Here is a 19,241-nt window from a genome sequence, read left to right on the forward strand (position 1 = left end):
ATTTTTGATGTGTAGTCCTTAAAGCGAGATAAGCGAGAATATACAAATTCTAGGTTTAATATCCACACTAAAATAAGTTTATGTAAAATTTATTATGGATTTTCTCAAATTATTTAATTACAAGCTAAATCAGTGTATAATATTAATTTTTCAGGCTCCATTTTCTCATAATATCAACATTTATAAAATTCTGATAGTATGCTGCCACCTACGAACATAAACATAAGCTTTCAATTTATATTTATAGTTACTATTATTATTCAGGAACAAGCCGGACAATCTGTCACAAGGGGGTTGAACTCCTGATGGTTCTTGAATTGCACTGGGGATGAATGATGATTTGATGAAAGCGATGAAGGTATACGTACGAAAATAATGCCAATGTCCAGGCCGGAACTTTAACCCGGAACCTTTGGTGGCAATATCGTGATTCGAGCACCCATAGGAAAGATACCCACACGAGACCGAGCCAAAATCGGCTTTTAAAAATTTCGACGAGAACTAAAAGACCAGGACAACAAAATTTGTTTTCAAGTCCACTTTAGTGTGTTCGGATAGGCTAATCGGGAACCGGACCAAAACCGGAGGCAAAAGTGGCAAAAAGTGGGGGCAACTGTCCTCCCCTCGCCCCTCTAATCGCCGCCACTGACTGTGCTCTTTCCAGCGATCGAACTCAGCACCTCCTTGATTACAAGGCTACAGCGTTATCACTTCGCCACCGGAGTGGCCCTTTGACCGATAACGAGGCAGGCATCAAGACGAAACCGAGAGTGGGGGTGGTGAACACTGTGTACGCAGGATTTTTTTTTAAGTTGGCTAGAATTGTAAAGAATATATTTATACAGTGTTATCCAAGGGGGGAATATACACAATAAAATATTTCGTAATTGCCATTTATAACCATCGTTTAAACGTTGTTCAAAGACAAAAATGGCATCCCTGGCTCTTCTGCATTTGCAGCTTGAGAGCGAGTCACAACTGCTGAAACATCCCATCAACGAGCGAGCTGCTGACGACACCTCACCAATCGAGCACCAATCGCTAACCTTCTTGCTGACGCCGTGCACTGTTGCTAGGCTCGCTAGCTAATCCCGTGCATTCCTTTAGAGATGACACGAAAGTAATCTTATTTCCTTTAACATTTTTGCTAGCATAAATGCTACGTAAATGCTTCCAGAAATCTTATTACAGGTAGTACTTTACACGGAAGCATTTCATGTAACATTCCGGTTGGCTTATATGCTATTACAATGTATAATACATACAGCACAAAAGGCACGTAGATATATACCATCTATGGTGAGTGCACGGTGTTCACAATTGAAAACACTAAAATATTGTTCCATACGTGTACTGTATACGTTATAAAGTATGTATTTAAGTAGCGCAATTGATTTGTACCTAATAGCGTGTTATAGGAAACGTTATTCCTCTCGGTTGAATAGTTATCGGCTTTTAAAAATGTGAAGTGATACATTGTTTACATCTCACGCGGCCGCCATTACATCAACACTCGTGACCTAGAGGTCGCTTCCCATTGGTTATGCTACGAAAAAGTGCTACGGAAATAGGACGGATTATATCCTTGAGAAATGCCATGAAATATGGCATGGCATCTGAAATGCAATAAGATTTTTCACTTTACACAGTAGCATTTTGGTCATGGCATAAATGTTAAGAAAAATGCTATAGAAAATGGTTTCGTCTGAAGCGGGCCTTACTCTGCAAAGCAAAGTCAGTAAAACATAGTGCAGATTCTTGACCCAAGATGGCCCTTGCCTGCAAGAGGACATTCGTCCTCGCAAAGAAAGGTCCATTGATTTCATGAGAGAGAACAATAGGACAACGCGGTCTTAAGAACCATGTCGAAAAAAGAACGCCAACAAAAATCATCTGTTGCATCAAGTAATTGGTTCTATCATTCCTTCTGACGCGCCGCAAACAAGCGGCGCATTGTGTTTTGAGCCATTTCTCGGGGCGGCTTTCGCCTCCTCAAAGGAGACTTCCACTTCTTGCGGCCGACACGTCAGGAAGAAGGATGCACGGGTAGCATGAGACCTGAGGTCCGCTCCACAAACACACGCGGCCATAATGAACGGAATCGTAATTGAGAGGAGAGACTGTCGCATTAATCATTTGAGGGGGGTGGGGGTTGGAAAGGGTTCGGGGAGGGTGACCCAGTAGCAATGTCAAGGTAGCCACGCACAACCTAAAGGGCTAAGTCACTTTAGTGAGGAGACGTTGCTAGAGATTTCTGCTAAAAGGACGATAATATATTATTTGAGCCCCTACACCAAATCTCCTCCATTTTGTGACAAATGTGGATCTCCAACTTAAAACTTCTTTAATATTCGCGCGCAAAGAACAATTTAAATTTGTCTCATGTGCGCGCGCAACTCTACCACAAAATATCTTCTTCATTAAGCTGTATCCAAGTCCACTAAGATAACAGGCTCGAAATACGAATATAAAATTATTTATTTGTCTTTTTTATAGTGCTATTTACAATCCGTTAACATGTACTGAATGAATTATTGTTTAAGTCCACTTTATGCACAGATAGGCTAATCGTTACTGGGCCTACAGTTTGAACCCGGGACCCCTTGATTACAAGGCGTCGACGCTGCCACTACATCATCGGAGAGGCCCACATTAATGCTTTCTCTATTGTTTAATTACATATTACCAGATAATATTAGAATAATTAAATCAAAAACACATAGGATAGGCAGGCCAGGTGGCACGAATGGGAGAGAAAAGAAGAGTTTACAGGATTCTTGTTAGGAAACCTGATGGTAAGTGACCTGTAGGAAGGCCAAGACAACGAAGGTGGGGGGATAACGTTGAGGTGGACCTAAGGGAAATCGGTAAGGATGGAAAAGATTGGATTGAACTTGCCCAGGATAGGGGCAGATGGAAGGCTGGTGTTGCTGCAGCCGTAAAGCTTCGGGTTTAAGAAGGCTAGAGATTTAGTTAGTATATTGTTTAATTTAGTCTGACTGACTATAATTAATCGTATGACACTTTCTAGGTAAAATCCAAAGTCAAATTACACAGGCTCTTCCACTGATAACTGAAGGAGTAAGTGAAGGTAAGTGTTTGAACACTTAAATACTCATGTTTTAAAAATGAAAATGCTAGTTTACCAAAAGGAAGTAGTTACTGAAAAATTGTGGTGTATTTTATCTTCACACTGCCTTCGTGGCTAGTTTTTCTTTTGTGTATGCTTACCGAATTTGTTTGGTTAATTAAAGAAAATCAGTTTATTTCCTACTTTTGCAAACACCCATAGACCAACGTCATCAATAGAATCGTTGGATGGTTATTGCCGTATTGTCAACCTCTACAAAAAAAAGTAAAACCATCTTGAGGCAACAATAACCAAACCTGTTTCTCCGCCAACAGCCTGCGCATCACGTATAAGGACAATCCAGGCTGCAACCACTAACACGGGAGCGGTGGCTACTTTGCTCATTAGCCACGGAAGTCTTTTCTTCTTATTCGCCCAAATCTCATTGTGACATCCCCCGCCTCTCGGAAGAGTACGTGACAACAAACACATACTAATTACCATGGTTTCCACACACTCACACGTACGCCGGCCGCTACATAAGGACTTTTTGGTACGTCCGCAAGTGAACTACTTTGACGACCAGCTTCTAAAACATAAACAAAGGGTTGCGGGAGCCCCTGTAACTCGGGGAGGGGAAGGGGGGCTTGTAGCGCGGCTGTGCAATTAATTTTAATGAGTCCTCTTGATTGATTGTTTCTTTTTGTGCCTTTGATGGCAGCCCTAGGACGGCGCCCAAGCAGGGCTTGAGGGCGAATTCCACTTCTCCAAACCGTCAGTAGCGAAGAAACAGGTAGCCCAAGAGAGGAACGTAATAATTTGGAATAATTAACAAAATTCGGCTGAGATTATAGCAAAAAAGGAGGATACAAGAGTCAAAGATAAGAGACGGTAGGCAACGTCAGCAATTTCCAGCTTCGCCTCCAGGCCAGGATCATTATCCAGGAAAGGGACCATGAATTAGACGGAGGGAACGATGGACCGGAATACCAAACGCAGCCACGGCGATGCTTTAAACGGTCGTTATTAGGGACAGCCACCGATCTTAATAATCGCCGCGCCCCGAGGTGGAAGGGCAAGGGAAAAGGGGGGGAAGGGGGGCAGGTAAATAATGCCCCCAACGGGGACGCAAAAAAACTGGCGGACGTCTTCTCCAGATAGCGCGGTTGCGCGCTGGAATTGAATGCAAACAATGTGGATGTTGGGAGACGGGTACCGAAAATTACCCTGGTGGCTTCCGAATTGGGATGTACCCGGGAATGTATCTATCTTCTTCGTTTTGTTGCTCTGAAGCTGAATTGGGCACCTAACTCAATAAGCATGTTGTGGAATCGGCCCGATATTTTCCTCAATGGCCCGGACAGTTTGGCTGCACCTTAGGCATGTCTCAGCCGGTTATGTGCTGTAAGGCCAGCTTTTGACGTAGGCATTCCCTCTAACATTTTTCCTAGCATAAAAGCTACATAAATGCTTCCAAGAATCTTATAGCAGAAAGTACTTTACACGGAAGCATTTCATGTAAAATTTCGATTAGCTTTTGCGATTACTGTATAATATATACAACACGAAAGGCACTTTGAGTGAGGTGAGTTCATATTGTTTACAATTTAAAACAACTAAAATACTCTTCCATACGTGAACAGTAAACGATACAAAGCATGTATTTTAGCAGCGCCATTGATTTGTACCTAAAACCATTTAATAGGAAACCTTACTCCTTTTGGTTGAATAGTTATCGTGTTTTAAAAATGTGAACTGATACATTGTTTACATCTCACGCGGCCGCCATTACATCAACACTCGTGACCTAGAGGTCGCTTCTCATTGGTTATGCTACGAAAAATGCTACGGAAATAGGACAGGTTCTATTTTTGAGAAATGCCATGAAATATGCATTGTCGTAACCAGGGAGGAGCCCACTGCGTACGGGCTTGTCTCGAAAATTTGCCAAATTATGTATAAAGATTGGCCAGTGCATTGAAGATGTTTGCAACACTGATATGGAATCTCATGCTTTCATTATTTAGGCTGGAATTTAGGTTTGGAAATCATCAACAATGGAAATCAGAATAGGACGCAAAAACTTTGTGTGCTATACATGCTTTTTCTTTGGATATCAGAGGTATCCCCTCCCCCTTAAAAACTAATTCTTCGTTATACGTCAGGCCCGTAGCCAGAATTTTATTTCGGAGGTGCTCGCTTCTTATTAGTAGCGGCTATCTAAGGCGAAAAAGTGTGTGTGTGTGTAGGGGCGGGGAGGTTGAAGGCTTGAAGATAAATTTATCAGTATATTACAATTTTTTAGACAAAGATGTTGAATACTGCTAACGAAGTAAAATTAATTAATTGCCACTACACACTTTTTTAACTTGATATTTGCAGGATTTCTGGGAAGGGGGGAGTTGCTCTCCCTGACTACGTGTCTGCACTGCATGGTAGTTCGTACATCTTCGCTGGCACATGTCCTTTAGGACAAGGCCTGTTTAAAGGAAGGAGCAAATCCGTCAAGTGTAACAAAAAAATATTAATATCTCATGTCTTCGTTTTCTTGACAAGAAATAGTTGGACCTGGCTGGTCAATTCTTACCAGAAACTCTGGAGGTACACTTTGTCATAAGCTACAAGTATTGGCTTATTTCAATTGGGAAGAAGAATAAACTGCATAAGATTTGCTGATGACATGGCATTATTCGCTGAGGATGAAATAACCATAAATAGTATGTTAGAAGAGTTAAACAGCAGCTGTGAGCAGTATGGAATGAAGATTAATGTAAAGAAGACAAAGGCAATGGTTATAGGACGGAAACCAAGGAATATTAATGTGAGAGCAAACAGTGAAAGAATCCAGCAAGTGGATAGCTTCAAGTACCTCGGATGCACTATAAGCAGTGACATGAGCTGCAACCAAGAAGTGAAAATGAGAATCGCAATAGCAAAAGAAGCTTTCAATAGAAGAAAAAATGTTTTTTGTGGACCCATGGACATAGGTCTAAGGAAGAGATTAGTGAAATGTTTTGTGTGGAGTGTAGCACTATATGGTGCAGAAACCTGGACGTTGAGAAGGAATGAAGAGAAACGACTCGAAGCTTTTGAAATGTGGACATGGCGAAAAATGGAGCGTGTAAAATGGACGGACAAGGTAAGAAACGAAGCCGTACTGAAAAGAGTTGGTGAAAAAAGATCAATACTGGAGACCATCAAGAAGAGGAAAAGAAACTGGTTAGGACACTGTCTAAGAAGGAACTGCCTGCTAAGAGATGCCTTGGAGGGAATGGTTGAAGGAAGAAAAGTCCGTGGAAGAAAGAGATATCAGCTTATGGATGATATTAAATTAACTGGGTCGTATGCTATTACGAAGCGTAAGGCAGAGAACAGGGAAAGCTGGAGATTGCAGTGAAAAACCTGCCAATTAGGCAGAAAACAATGAATGAAAAAAAAAAGAGTAAATAGACTTTTAAGTTAAATAGTCTATTTCAGGACAAATAGCCTATTTCAGGGCAAATAGCCCGTTTTAGGACAAATAACCTGTTTTAGGACAAATAGCCTATTTCAGGGTAAATATCCAGTCTCAGGATAAATAGCTTGTTTCAGGACAAATAGCCTGTTTCAGGAGAAATAGCCTGTTTCAGGGTAACTAGCCTGTTTCAGAGTAAATATCCTGTATCAGGACCAATAGCCTGTTTCAGAAAAGGTAACCTATTTCAGGACAAAGAGCCTATTTCAGGATAAATAGCCTATTTCAGGGAAAATAGCCTGTTTTAGGACAAATAGCCTGTTTCAGAGTAACTAGCCTGTTTCAGAGTAAATATCCCGTCTCAGGGCAAATAGCCTGTTTCATGAAAAATAGTCTATTTCAGGACAAGTAACCTATTTCAAGACAAAAATCCTCTATTAGGGCAAATAGCCTGTTTCAGGACAAATAGCCTGTTTCAGGGTAACTAACCCGTTTCAGAGTAAATATACTATATCAGGACAAATAGCCTATTTCAGGACAGCAGCATATTTCAGGGTAAATAGCCTGCCTCGGGGTAAATAGCCTGTTTCAGGCCAAATAGCAGTTGGGTGCTAATTTCATATGACACTGGAGTAACAAGATGAACTTCAGCGAAAGTCTTTGTTGAAAAGACGTCCAGACCGTATCCAATTGTTCCCATACGCAAATCGTGACCACCGAGCCGTGATCCATCGACGCATTAAACAAGACCCCAGCGCCAAACGCGGCATTACCTAATAAACAAGTAAATAGATTCCTCGTGAGCGTCTCAGGTAGCCGCTGGCTCATCCTTTATTTCAGGCTCGGAGCAACCCTGGAAGGTGTCGTGGGAACAGAACGCCTGGATCCGAAAGTGACGTCACTGGCCCTAAGGTCGTCATTTGGATGCACGGTTGCAGCGCGGAGGTCAGAGGTGAGGCCCGGATGCTGGAGGAATGTTACACCTCTCCGGACAGGATTAAATAACCGCCGGTGGGTTGTGCGCTATGGTGGTTTTCTACGAACGGGAGGCCGGGGAAATATCTGGTGCCACCCTCTGTTCTGGCTGACGTTAACTGATTGTAGTCGCTTGGTTCCAGCTATACCGCATCTTGGAGAACGGAGGGAGGTTGGTCCCCGCTGTTCGGAGAAGCTATCTGATCCACAAATGCTTAAGGAGCTGGAGAGCTTGTTATCAAGTTACAGTGTTCGAAAAGTTACTTTTTAAAAAGTAATTGAATAATGAGTATTTTAGTAAAGGTTACTTTGTTTGAAAAGTAACTGAGTTACGGTTACTTGGTTTAAAAAGTTACTGAGTTATGGTTACTTCATTCAAAAAGTAACTGAGTTAGAGTTACTTGGTTCGAAAAGTATTGAGTTACGGTTTCTTGGTTCGAAAAGTAACTGAGTTTCGCTTACTTGGTTTGAGAAATAACTGAGTTACGGTTACTTGATTTGAATAGTAACTGAGTTACGGTAACTTGGTTTGAAATGTAACTGAGTTACGGTTAATTTGTTCGAATAGTAACTGAGTTACGGTTACTTGGTTCGAAAAGTAACTGAGTTACGGTTACTTTGTTCGAAAAGTGACTGAGTTACGGTTATTTGGTTTGAAAAGTAACTGAGTTACGGTTACTTCATTCAAAAAGTAACTGAGTTAGAGTTACTTGGTTCGAAAAGTAACTGAGTTACGGTTACTTGGTTTGAAAAGTAATTGAGTTACGGTTACTTGGTTCGCAAAGTAACTGAGTTACGGTTACTTGGTTTGAGAAATAACAAGTTACGGTTACTTGATTTGAATAGTAACTGAGTTACGGTTACTTTGTTCGAAAAGTGACTGAGTTACGGTTACTTGGTTTGAAAAGTAACTGAGTTACGGTTACTTCATTCAAAAAGTAACTGAGTTAGAGTTACTTGGTTCGAAAAGTAACTGAGTTACGGTTACTTGGTTCGAATAGTAACTGAGTTACGGTAACTTGATTCGAAAAGTAACTGAGTTGCAGCTACTTGATTCGAAAAGTAACTCAGTTGCAGCCGTTTCTCATTTTAGAAAGTAGCTCAGTTACAGTTACTAGTACTTTCTGCTCGAAATTTTCTAGGAAACAAATTACACGCAATCAGTGATCGTTCATTGTAATAAAACAAATACATATTATCAATAGTTTAATAGACTTACGTAACCACGAAATTATTGGGAATATCTAGGCAAAAACGAGAGCAAACCACATGAACGTGAATAACCTAGAAGGAATTTTAAGCAGGTGTAATTTTTCAGATTTTGGAATATCATGCAGGGTTTTTCGAAACAGGAAAATTCGGAAATATCTGCCTCGGGGTCGGCCAAAAATGTCCCAGCCGAACCACGGTCTATATCATCCGATGAACGTAATCCGATTCAAGGCTCTTGAAGGTCGTGAAATATGAGTCTGTCTGAGAGTTAGTTCCATAAACCCCCGTCCGTTGCCCAACTTACCTTGATGTGTGTCATCCGATGATAGTAGAGGTTGGAGCTTGCGGTGAACCGTTTGCCGCAGACCTGGCACTGATGGGGCTTCTCCCCGCTGTGGATCCTCCGGTGGGTGTTGAGCGAGCTGGAGGTGGAGAAGCCCTTGCCACACACCTCACACACGTGCGGCTTCTCTCCTGAAACAAGAGACGGCATGTGATCACTCGCTGGATATGTTGCTCATGCAAGAATAAAACTTGGATGCAAGGTCTGCCAGGATTCCAGAAGGTGTCATATGGCATTCATGGAATATTTTACCAGGGAGAGGTCCTATTTTGGAAAGAACATATTATTGTCTTAATTGTATTTATCAGTCGTGCGGAGAGTTACGTCACCAGAGGTGCCAGGTTCGAATCCTTGTGTAGGAATGGATCTTTGTTGAGTTTGAACTTCAAGTCCACTTTTATGCACAGACTAATCGGAACTGGGCCTGAAGTTTAAAGTGAAATCCGAACCATTGTCTTCCTCCACCCGGTATCGAACTCAGGACCCTTGATTACAAGATTACACCATCGGGTGGGGCATGGATCTTATTAGATATTATTAGAATAATTAAATCAAGAAGACTTAGGTGGGCAGGCCATGTGGCACGAATGGGAGGGGAAAGAGCAGTTTACAGGATTCTTGTTGGGAAACCTGATGGTAAGAGACCTGTAGGAAGGCCAAGACGAAGATGGAGGGACAACGTTGAGATGGACCTAAGGGAAATCGGTAGGGATGGAAAAGAGTATATAGAACTTGCTCAAGATAGGGAAAGATGGAAGGCCTGTGTTGCTGCAGCCATGAACCTTCGGGTTTAAGAAGGCTAGGGAGTTAGTTAGTTTGGTATAACCCCCCCCCCCTCACACACATATATACATAATATGATAATTTGAAAATTTTCCAGAGGGGAGAATTCCAATATCTTATTCCGAAGCAACCGAAGAGGTGGATGCAGTATACAGGATTTCAATTACAACCGACACAGTTCCTTAGTATAAAACTTAACATCATGGTATTGTTACATATTTTGAAAGCGCATATCATCAACAACATACCAGAATAATAAATAAAAAATATATACCGGCCCCGATAGTGTTCTGTGTTAAAAATATAACAATTTATATAATTTTGCTGATGGGTGTTCTATTATATTAATATTCACTAGGACTTTCTATCAAATAGCTTCTATGATAGTACAGTTTAGTACTTGCATCTTTAATAATACCAGCGAAATTGTCCATAACTATTCTTATCCCGTGTGTTTTCGAAGAAGACCATCGCAATTACGAGTCAATTTACTTAATAGTGTTCTTGGGTTTCTGGTTGATTTATACCATTATATTTCGGAATTGTAAGTGCTATATGTAAGAAAATGGTCAAATTGAGAATTCAGATCAGACAGCCTGTGTGACAGAGTTGTTATCACAACACGCTACGAAACCAGAGGTCCCTGGGAAAGGCATGGGTATATCGTTGTGTTTGCCCATCATCAATTTCACTAAATCATCGTCGCGATTAGCCTACGGAGTAGAAAAGTGACCAGAATAGAAATGGAGAAACAAAAATAAAAAAACAACCATGTCAAATCATATACAAAACAAACACGCACGCATATTAAGTAACCAGTGTTGAAAACTGCTAGTTTTTTTTTTTTTTGTTACTTTGGAGACTGCTTCCAGCGTCCTCCAGGACGACAAATATCCAGAACGGGTTTCCACCTCCCTCTCTTTTCCTTCGTTTAATTAGCCCGGCCGTGTTTTCGTTCCGACTTCCGATCTCCTCCGAAGCACAATTATCCCATCTTGCAATGTCGTCAGCCTTGGACGTGCCGTACGGGTTACGTAACTGGTGCCAATACCTCAGCGCCATCCAAGGTTGCCTTCCGTTCTGATTATGCCACTCTGCTTCACTTCCACGTATCAGAATAATAGTGAAGAAATAGATTTAAAAAAAAGGTATGTTGTACATGGATAACGAACATACTAAAAGTTTCGTAAAGTCGAAGCACCATATTGGATAATGGCGCCCCATTTTAGACTATTGGCTTATATTTCAACAAAAAATGTTCTACTCGATGAATCAAATAATTTTTATTCCTATAAGTTTATTCATATTCCTAAGCGTTCTCACGTTATGAGGGATGTTACGTCACTTGTGTGTTGAGGCGTTTAGCTTTTCTCTCCCAATACAAGTGTGCCTCTGTGTGTGTGTGTGTAATTTCCGTTAGGCACACATGTTTGTCAAAAATTTCTATTTTTCTTATTTTATATGACTATTTTCTACATCGTAGGTAAAACGCGACGATGAAGATGAATGATTAATCGGGTGATGAGACAAACGCAACGAAGCATCCATTCCTTATCCATAATTCGAACCTGAGGCCTCTGGCTTTGTAGCGCGCCTCCGCCCAATGCGCCTCGGTTAGTTTAGCAAGGCGCCACAGGACCCTTGTGAGGAAAACCTGATGGTAAGATACCTGTACAAATGTGAATGCTGAGATGAACCAGCACATACGTATAAAGTGGGACCTACATCAACTGTCTAACCTGTTAAAATGTGCCACTTTATGTGAACAATTTCTTTTCTCTGGGGGCAAACGACGCTTTTTCAGGGAGGGCAAGGAATATATTCTTCCAAATTGTGGCAATGCTTTATTTTGAATTATTTTAAAAGGGCATCACATTTATTTTACTTTCCAATGTTTCTTACCCTTGTACCCTGCTAGATACGCCCGTGGCCCGAGTTCTGGCATGGGCGTTCTTCGTAAATGTTCCTTCATCAATTTCATCACTCATCCTCGTCGTCGCGATTAGCCAAAGTGGCAGAAAAGAGATGCTAAATAAGAAAAAAGCAACATCAAGAACTGTAAACCTATATATTGTTCATAATGGAGAAGATGCGTGATTCGTATTTCCTTCTGAATAATTCTGAAACTTTCTCGTGAACGGCATTTGGGTGGGTTATGATTGATTGGGATGCGTTTAGGTATAACCACAAAATCCGGGTAAGGGATATCCGGATTTCAAATTATCCGATTTCCGTTCGGATGCAACGGATAATTTGGATAATTTGGATATCCGGATAGAACAGATTTGATGAAGGATTTGTAGAAAATCCATACATTGAAATACGAAAATGATGCGGATATCCCGTAAAACTGATAAACTATAAAAACTGTCCGGATAGAGAACATATTCGGATATACAGACAATTAGGATAAATAGAATATCCGAATACTTCGGATAAATCGAATATCCGGGTAATTAGTATAAATAGAATATTCGGATAATTCGGATATTCCGAACATTCGGATAATTGGGATATTCCGAACATTCGGATAATTTGGATATTCCGAATATCGAATATCCTGATAATTCGAATATCGTATATCCAGGTAATCCGGACAATTTGGATATCCGGATAATCCAGACAATTCATATATCCGGATAGAAAATCATCCGATATCCAGATAATCCAAACAGTTCATATATCAGATAGAAAATTATCCGATACCCGGATAATCCAAACAATTCATGCATCCGGATAAAAACTTATACGATATCCGGATAATCGAAACAATTTATATATATCCGGATAAAATTTTATCCGCATTTGGATGCGATACCAACCTGTGTGCGTCCGCATGTGCCTCTTGAGCAGCGAGGGCCTGTCGAACGCCTTCCCGCACACCTCGCAGGGCAACAGCGTCCTCTCGCGAGGTTTCTTCACCAGCGGCGCCTCCACCTTCAGGTTCTCGATGTCCCCGGCAGAGGACGCCGCCGAAGAGTCGCTCGACACGGACTTCCGCTCGTCGATGTCGCTCGGGGGAGTGATCAGGACCCGCGACAGCAGAGACATGGACAGGTCCAGCGGGGAATCTGCAAGGAAAGAAAATGGGATTGTAGAGGATCGGACCACTAAAACATCTAAAATAGGCGTTCAACGCACAAAACATAAAATAGGCGTTCTAAGAACAATAAATCTAAAAGAGGCACTGTAAGGAATGAAACATCTGTAATAGACGTTGTAAGAACTGACGTCCAAAAGAGGCGTTGACATCTAAAATAGGGATTCTACGCACTAAAATAGGCGCTGGAAGATCTAAATAGTCTAAACTAGGCGCTGTAAGCACTAAAACATCTAACTATGACATTGGAAGGTATGAAACCTTTAATATAGACGTTGCAGGTTTTAAAAGATTTAATTAGCCGTTGTTAAGTGCTAACGTGTAAAATAGGCTCTGAAAAGATCAAAACATCTAAAATAGTCTTTGTAAGTAAAAACATTAAAATAAATGCTGTGAACACTAAAACACCTAAAAATACGCGGATGGGAATTACTAAAACTAATAAAGAGCGGTTATAAGCACTAAAATATCCTAAATTGGCACTAAAACACCTAAATAACAGTTGTAAGCTCAAAAACATCTAAAATAAGCGTTGTAAGAACTCAAATGTCTTCAAAAGGCGCTCTAACCACTGAAACATCTAAATGGCGTTATAAGCACTAGCACGTCTAAAATTTATAGGGTGCAAATGCATTTTCGGGAGCGTGAAATGGGCTAAATTTAGCACCAAAATGGGCATAAATTTAGAGGGGTGTTAGGTAAATGTGAACTATGAAAGGACACTCACTTGTGCAGAGACTTGAAGCCGGGAACTTCAATGACGAGATCGAAAGTTTGTTATGAGACTGATTTTATATTGTCCCACGTGTGCATTCTATCTGTAAAGTAACGCATTCATCATGTAGTGTGGTCCATAATACACAACCTGGCAATACCTCATGAACTTGCGATGGGCATGCTGGGAATTATGCCGCCATGTCGTGAAGGAGGTGCAAGGGTGTCGTCACGTAATAGCTATGGAGCAGCGAGTGAACATCAAGTTTCGTGAAAAACATTCTGAAAACTGCTTGCGGGAGTAAACATTTCTTGAATTCTATTGTTGTGGAGGACAAAACAGAGAATTTTCTCTACGGTTCTTGTACGAACCGACAAATCGCAGGATAGAAGTCGCTAAATTTACCAAGAGGGAAGAAAATGCAGCTCGAAAAAATCAAAGGTGAAGACAATATTGTAGTTTTCACTACAGCAAAGGCATTATTCATAATGTATTTGTTCCAGAGCATGAAACTGTAATTGGCTGTTGCTATCGTAGTGCTCTGAATGATTATGAAAGAGAACTGACCGTCTCAGAGCTCAGTGTCCTGAGGCGGGCAGTTGATTCCTGCTCCACGATAATGCAGTGTTTGTCTGGGTATTCCTGGTCCAAAAACAAGTGAATGTGTTGAATCTTCATCTTCACTCTTCAGATTTATCCCGTGATTATTTTCTGTTCCCGAAAGTGAAGCTGCTGCTGAAATCACGCACTTTGATGAAAACAGGACCATCCAACAGGCAGTGACGTCCAATCTTCAAGACATACCACATGAAGACTTGCAGATGTCGTATCGATCGTTGGCCAACCGTGCCAATTGCTGTACTGATGCAGGAAGGATGGACTCTGAGTAATAAACAGACACTGTTCAATTATTTTGTTTCCTTTTCACGATATAAAATCAGTCTCATTACTTAAATTGTCGGACTGTGTAAGTCGAGAATCGAGACGAGACCGAGACTGGCATTCGCAACTCGAGACCCAAAACGAGACGGAGCTTCCCACACACGAGACGAGATGACACTCTGCCAAGTCTCGATACCACGCCTATGCTGGAAATAGTACCATTTTTGGTGTCATATTTCTTTCAGGGTGTACTTGGTAGACCGTACCCGAAAAGGAATGGGCTATCATTTGCATTGTATGGTCCATCAAGAAAGATTTTTCCCAGCCCGTAAGGATATAAAACCGCATAGCTTCGACTTTTGATTGTCTGCAGGAGCATCTTTGTTCTTCCACTAACAACGTGCATTATTCCAGGCGCCACAAGCCGGGTCGCCAAACATAAAATGCACCCGGACATGATGCTTCATTTGTTCTTAACGTTACATTAATTTTTACAGCACTTAGAATGCAAATGAAGAATTATGTTGAAAGCGGAGGTCATTATTTCTGCAGCACATTGTTTCCCCCTCACTGAATATTCATCCCACTCCACCGGAGAGTTCATTACCAAAATATCGGTTCGGTTTCCAGGCATGCATTGTTACAACAATGATACTGCTCCATTGTCGGCATGTTGCGAAGACACCCGTGGAATCCGAATGCCAATACGGTACTTGAATGTCAAAGAACCGCGAAAACAGATTCTCTTTCTCTTAGACCCCTTTTCTTTCTTTTTATTGGTCCGCGAGAGGTCAGTCTGAATGACGACAATGCAGCTCTCGGCTCATTGTTTCATCCTCGGTTTAATTTCTGATGAGGCGTCAGTGTTGCCATCTAAGATATTTAGTTGTTTTTTATTTCTTTCTCGGAGCGGCTTTGCTCGCGTTTTCGATTGTTTGCTCTTCACCACAAAGAAACGATCCGTCATCTCTTGCCTCATTGTTCTCCACGCGGCCTTCAAAGAGCGTTCCTGAGATTTTCAGGAGATCCTCTGCATAATATTAATCGCTTGCTGGTTCTGTATTCGTTTTGCTGACGACGTGGATCGGGCGGGTCAACGAGCCGTCAGCTGTATGGTTGTCAGTGTGTCACGTTGACATTGATGTGAAAATGTTTGGAAAATATTCTTACGTTGCCTGTTTTTTATCACTTCAAAAACTTACAATTGCTCCTTTCGCAGAGAACAAGCTTACTCTGAAACCATATCCAAACTGTCAGCCAAAACTAAATACAACTTCCACTTACGTTAGTTCCACATAATTTACACTTACAAGGAAGACACGAAATCGGGAAATAACAATATTAATCTCGAGAAGCTTTCTTCAATTACACTACAGAAACCATGCATTTGAACCAGTTTACGTCTCCTAGCAACGGGAAACTTACAGGTTAGACAATAATCATTCGATAGAATTACGTCACAACAGAATTGAAGTAATAATGTGATAAAAGTACTCGTTTTAAACTTAACATTTTAAATGTCGCATTACTGAATTAGACGAGGGCGTGACAATCTGTAAACTGTGGAAGAAGAATTCCAAAGTGGAAGAGGTAGAAAGAGAACTAGCATCAGGACGGAGCCTTAGCTTGATGAATTAGATATTTCATGTCGCTATTCTGTCACTTTTCGCTAATCGTTACGATTGGAAGTTTGGCATTTCAACAGTTTTGGTTTTGGATATTTGACGATGTGCACAGAGGGAGGGAGAGAGTATGTGTGTGTGAAAGAGAGGTGAATATGTGATAGTGATAGATAAACAGATCGGAAAAGAAACCGACAGAGACAAAAATATATGGAGAGTTAAAGCGAGAGAGACAGAGAGAGAAAATCCCACATAGATATTAAATGAAGCGGACACAGGTATTGAGTGAAACAGAGACATAAAGAAGTAGAGAGAAAACAGAGGGACATAGTTACACACAGACCTCGATGGGTGGGAATTGCGCATGTGGAGACAGTTCTCTGATTCGGGGAACCTCACGTGATGTATGTACACTATGAGCCACTGGCCGGGCTTGCACACTTCTGGAATATCTTACACATTTTTGCGTTCGTGCTGCCCCCTGAAATGTTTTACTGGAACTAATCCAGCAAATTACAGACCAAACGAAAGACTCCAGAACTTACAATGATTCGCAAGATATCTTGAGGAATTTTCCAAATTGACTGATTTGTGTTAGTTTACTTCGCTTCTCGGTCATTTTTGGTTAATCGCGAAGATGAGTAGAGTGGTATGATGGAATTGATGATGGGACACTCACAATGAACAACTATTCCCAGGCCGGTATTGGAACACTTGACCCCTGGCGTAAAGCGCACTGTGCTAACCACTCTCTCACGGAGGTCGGCAGAGTCTCGGTCTCGTTCTCGTGTTGATTCTCAAACGGTGGTTTTGATGTCGTCTCGTTGAATTCTTGAAACCTTCAAAACTTTGCAGTGTTGCAAAGTACGAGTTTCCTCCTCTGTTTCCCAAGGGGCTGGCGAACTCCGTCGGATTGTCCACTCCATAGACACGCGCATCTTTCAACTGTCATAAGTGCATGCGCCATTACGGATGCTGGGAGCGGAGGAATCCGTCAGCAAAGATGACCGACAAACGGACCGACGCTGATGGATGCTCACTCTGAAAGATCCAGCGTATATGGGCAACTGTGAATGCCGCGAACATTGTTGCCACCCTCCTAGTCTTTTCATTTCCGTACAACACAACTGTCGATATCTTCGCTACAGGAGGAAATTCCTACTGATTTAGGAAGTGCGAATGCGTTTACTTTCAACAAAAAATTTGATATGTAAATTTATAATTTTATTTGGAAATAGTGGTTCTTTTTCTGGTACACCGTACCAGCACCCTTTTATTTTTTTTACACGGTGATGATAATAACTATACGTATAGGTATATCACATTCAAGTATCTGTTATTTATAATTTTTGACTATTTCAACAACCATTTCTCCTTCACACCTTCCCGATGGCGCAATGGTATCGTCGTCGCCTTGTAATCAAGGGGTCCCGGGTTCGATATCCGGTCGAGGCACATAGTGGTTCGGATCCCACTCTAAACTGTAGGTCCAGTCCCGATTAACCTTACTGTGTTTAAAGTGGACTTAAAACACCAAGTCACTCAAACAATAATTTCTCCTTCACAGTGAGGACCTCTTTGGAGATGGATACCTGGGACTAAAGAACCCCCTCCCCCCTAAATCAGGGTCTGGGTGCTGGGAATTTCCTCCGCACTAGTCTCTTGTGTCATATTTAACAAAGCTGAATTTTCAGGATAGTTTTGCTCCCCTCTTCCCCATAATAATATATTATGTCACATTATTAACGCAAGCATTGCCATTAAATTTTATTGCCAGCTTGTTAATGAAGCAAGCAGTTTGTTGTTAGGTGTGTGTGCGCGCCCGCGAGTGCGCGCATATGGCTTACAGCTTCGCGCTTCCTTTATATGTCTAGAGAAAGTAATTTGAATCAAGCTTCTGAAAGTTAAAAAGAAGAGGACATGAAAAGGACGGGTTTTGAAAAAGTCAGATTTTTTTTTTACGGAAAAATGTAACTACCTTTAAATACCGCTCAATAATACACGAATTGAGTTAAACGGTTAATCTCAGAGAATTTCATCCTGTCGGTTTCTATGCTACCATTCGTAGAATACTGCATGTTGCCGACAGAAGAAAGAAAAACAGTAGCAACACTAAAATCTGTAGTGTATCGTTGCATACAACCATGATAAAATTCATTTTTCGAGCTTTCGTAGTACCGAAATAAAGTGAAAATCTAGGATTTTTACGAAAAATGAAAGTTTACTGTATATTACTTTTCAAAATAGGGCCAGTATCATTTCCTGCTTCTTAATGCTATCTGTGCACTCCTCGACAACACATCTGACTATTGCAAGACTGACTGTTTGTACGCAGTATATTATCAGGAAACAACTTTTCATCTTTCTCCCTATCACTTTCTCTCTCTCCACCCCCCCCCCCACACACACACATACCCTATGTATCCTTCTGTGCTTTACTATAGATGATTCTAAAAATTGCTTATATACGCTTTTAAGGTGGACAGGAAGGTAAGTAGAACTATTTCACCTGAATCAGAGAGCGTAAAGGGTGACTAAGGCCCACGAAAGTCAACCTCACTCCCACGTAGTACACCCCGGTAACTGCTTCTTGCAGGCTAATGAGACTCTGGCGTCTAGATCTATGGCCAGTATAATCCTCTGTGGGGCTGTGTTTGTCCTTATTTATGCTGAGTGCCCCCTTTGCAGCCTCAGTTTCTAAATAGATTAGATTTTAGTTCTCAGAGACAAGTAGTGATTTCAGTTGAGTTATAGATCTGGGACCTGTATAATATAACGGGTAAAAATAACCCAAGTGTTGACGCACCCAAAAATTTCAATTCAAATTCAGAAACGCTGGTAAGAGCCCACCCGATGGAGAGATACCCTCCCCTGGTTTGGTTACAAGGCACGCGAGTTGGCCACACTGCCTATGCATGAGAATGAAAGGTATTCTCGGTGCCTCCAATAATGTACCCTCGAGGAAGGGTCGCTATGCCTTTGAAGAGCCCGGCGAAAGCAAATACCTCGGATGCAGAGCTGTGGCGAGTGCGGAGCGAGCCCGTCTGTTTAAGCAGCGCACACATTTCATTCCGGTGGCAGCCTA

The 19,241-nt window shown here is 41.5% G+C and overlaps 1 protein-coding gene across 2 annotated transcripts in view; it reads right to left on the reverse strand.

Moving 5' to 3' along the window:
• Window positions 1–19,241, reverse strand: part of LOC145987800 (uncharacterized) — a 171,312-nt gene that overhangs the window by 71,593 nt on the left and 80,478 nt on the right. For both annotated transcript variants that reach the window (XM_083122506.1, XM_083122505.1), the window contains exons 4-5: window positions 12,660–12,908; window positions 9,016–9,185 (exon numbers count right to left, since the gene is read on the reverse strand). In XM_083122506.1, coding sequence (XP_082978632.1) covers window positions 9,016–9,185; window positions 12,660–12,908 — 419 coding nt within the window. The remainder of the gene's footprint in view (window positions 1–9,015; window positions 9,186–12,659; window positions 12,909–19,241) is intronic.

The sequence above is a fragment of the Lepisma saccharinum genome, chromosome 5, assembly GCF_977018435.1.
Source record: "Lepisma saccharinum chromosome 5, izLepSacc3.1, whole genome shotgun sequence".
Lineage (NCBI taxonomy): Eukaryota > Metazoa > Arthropoda > Insecta > Zygentoma > Lepismatidae > Lepisma > Lepisma saccharinum.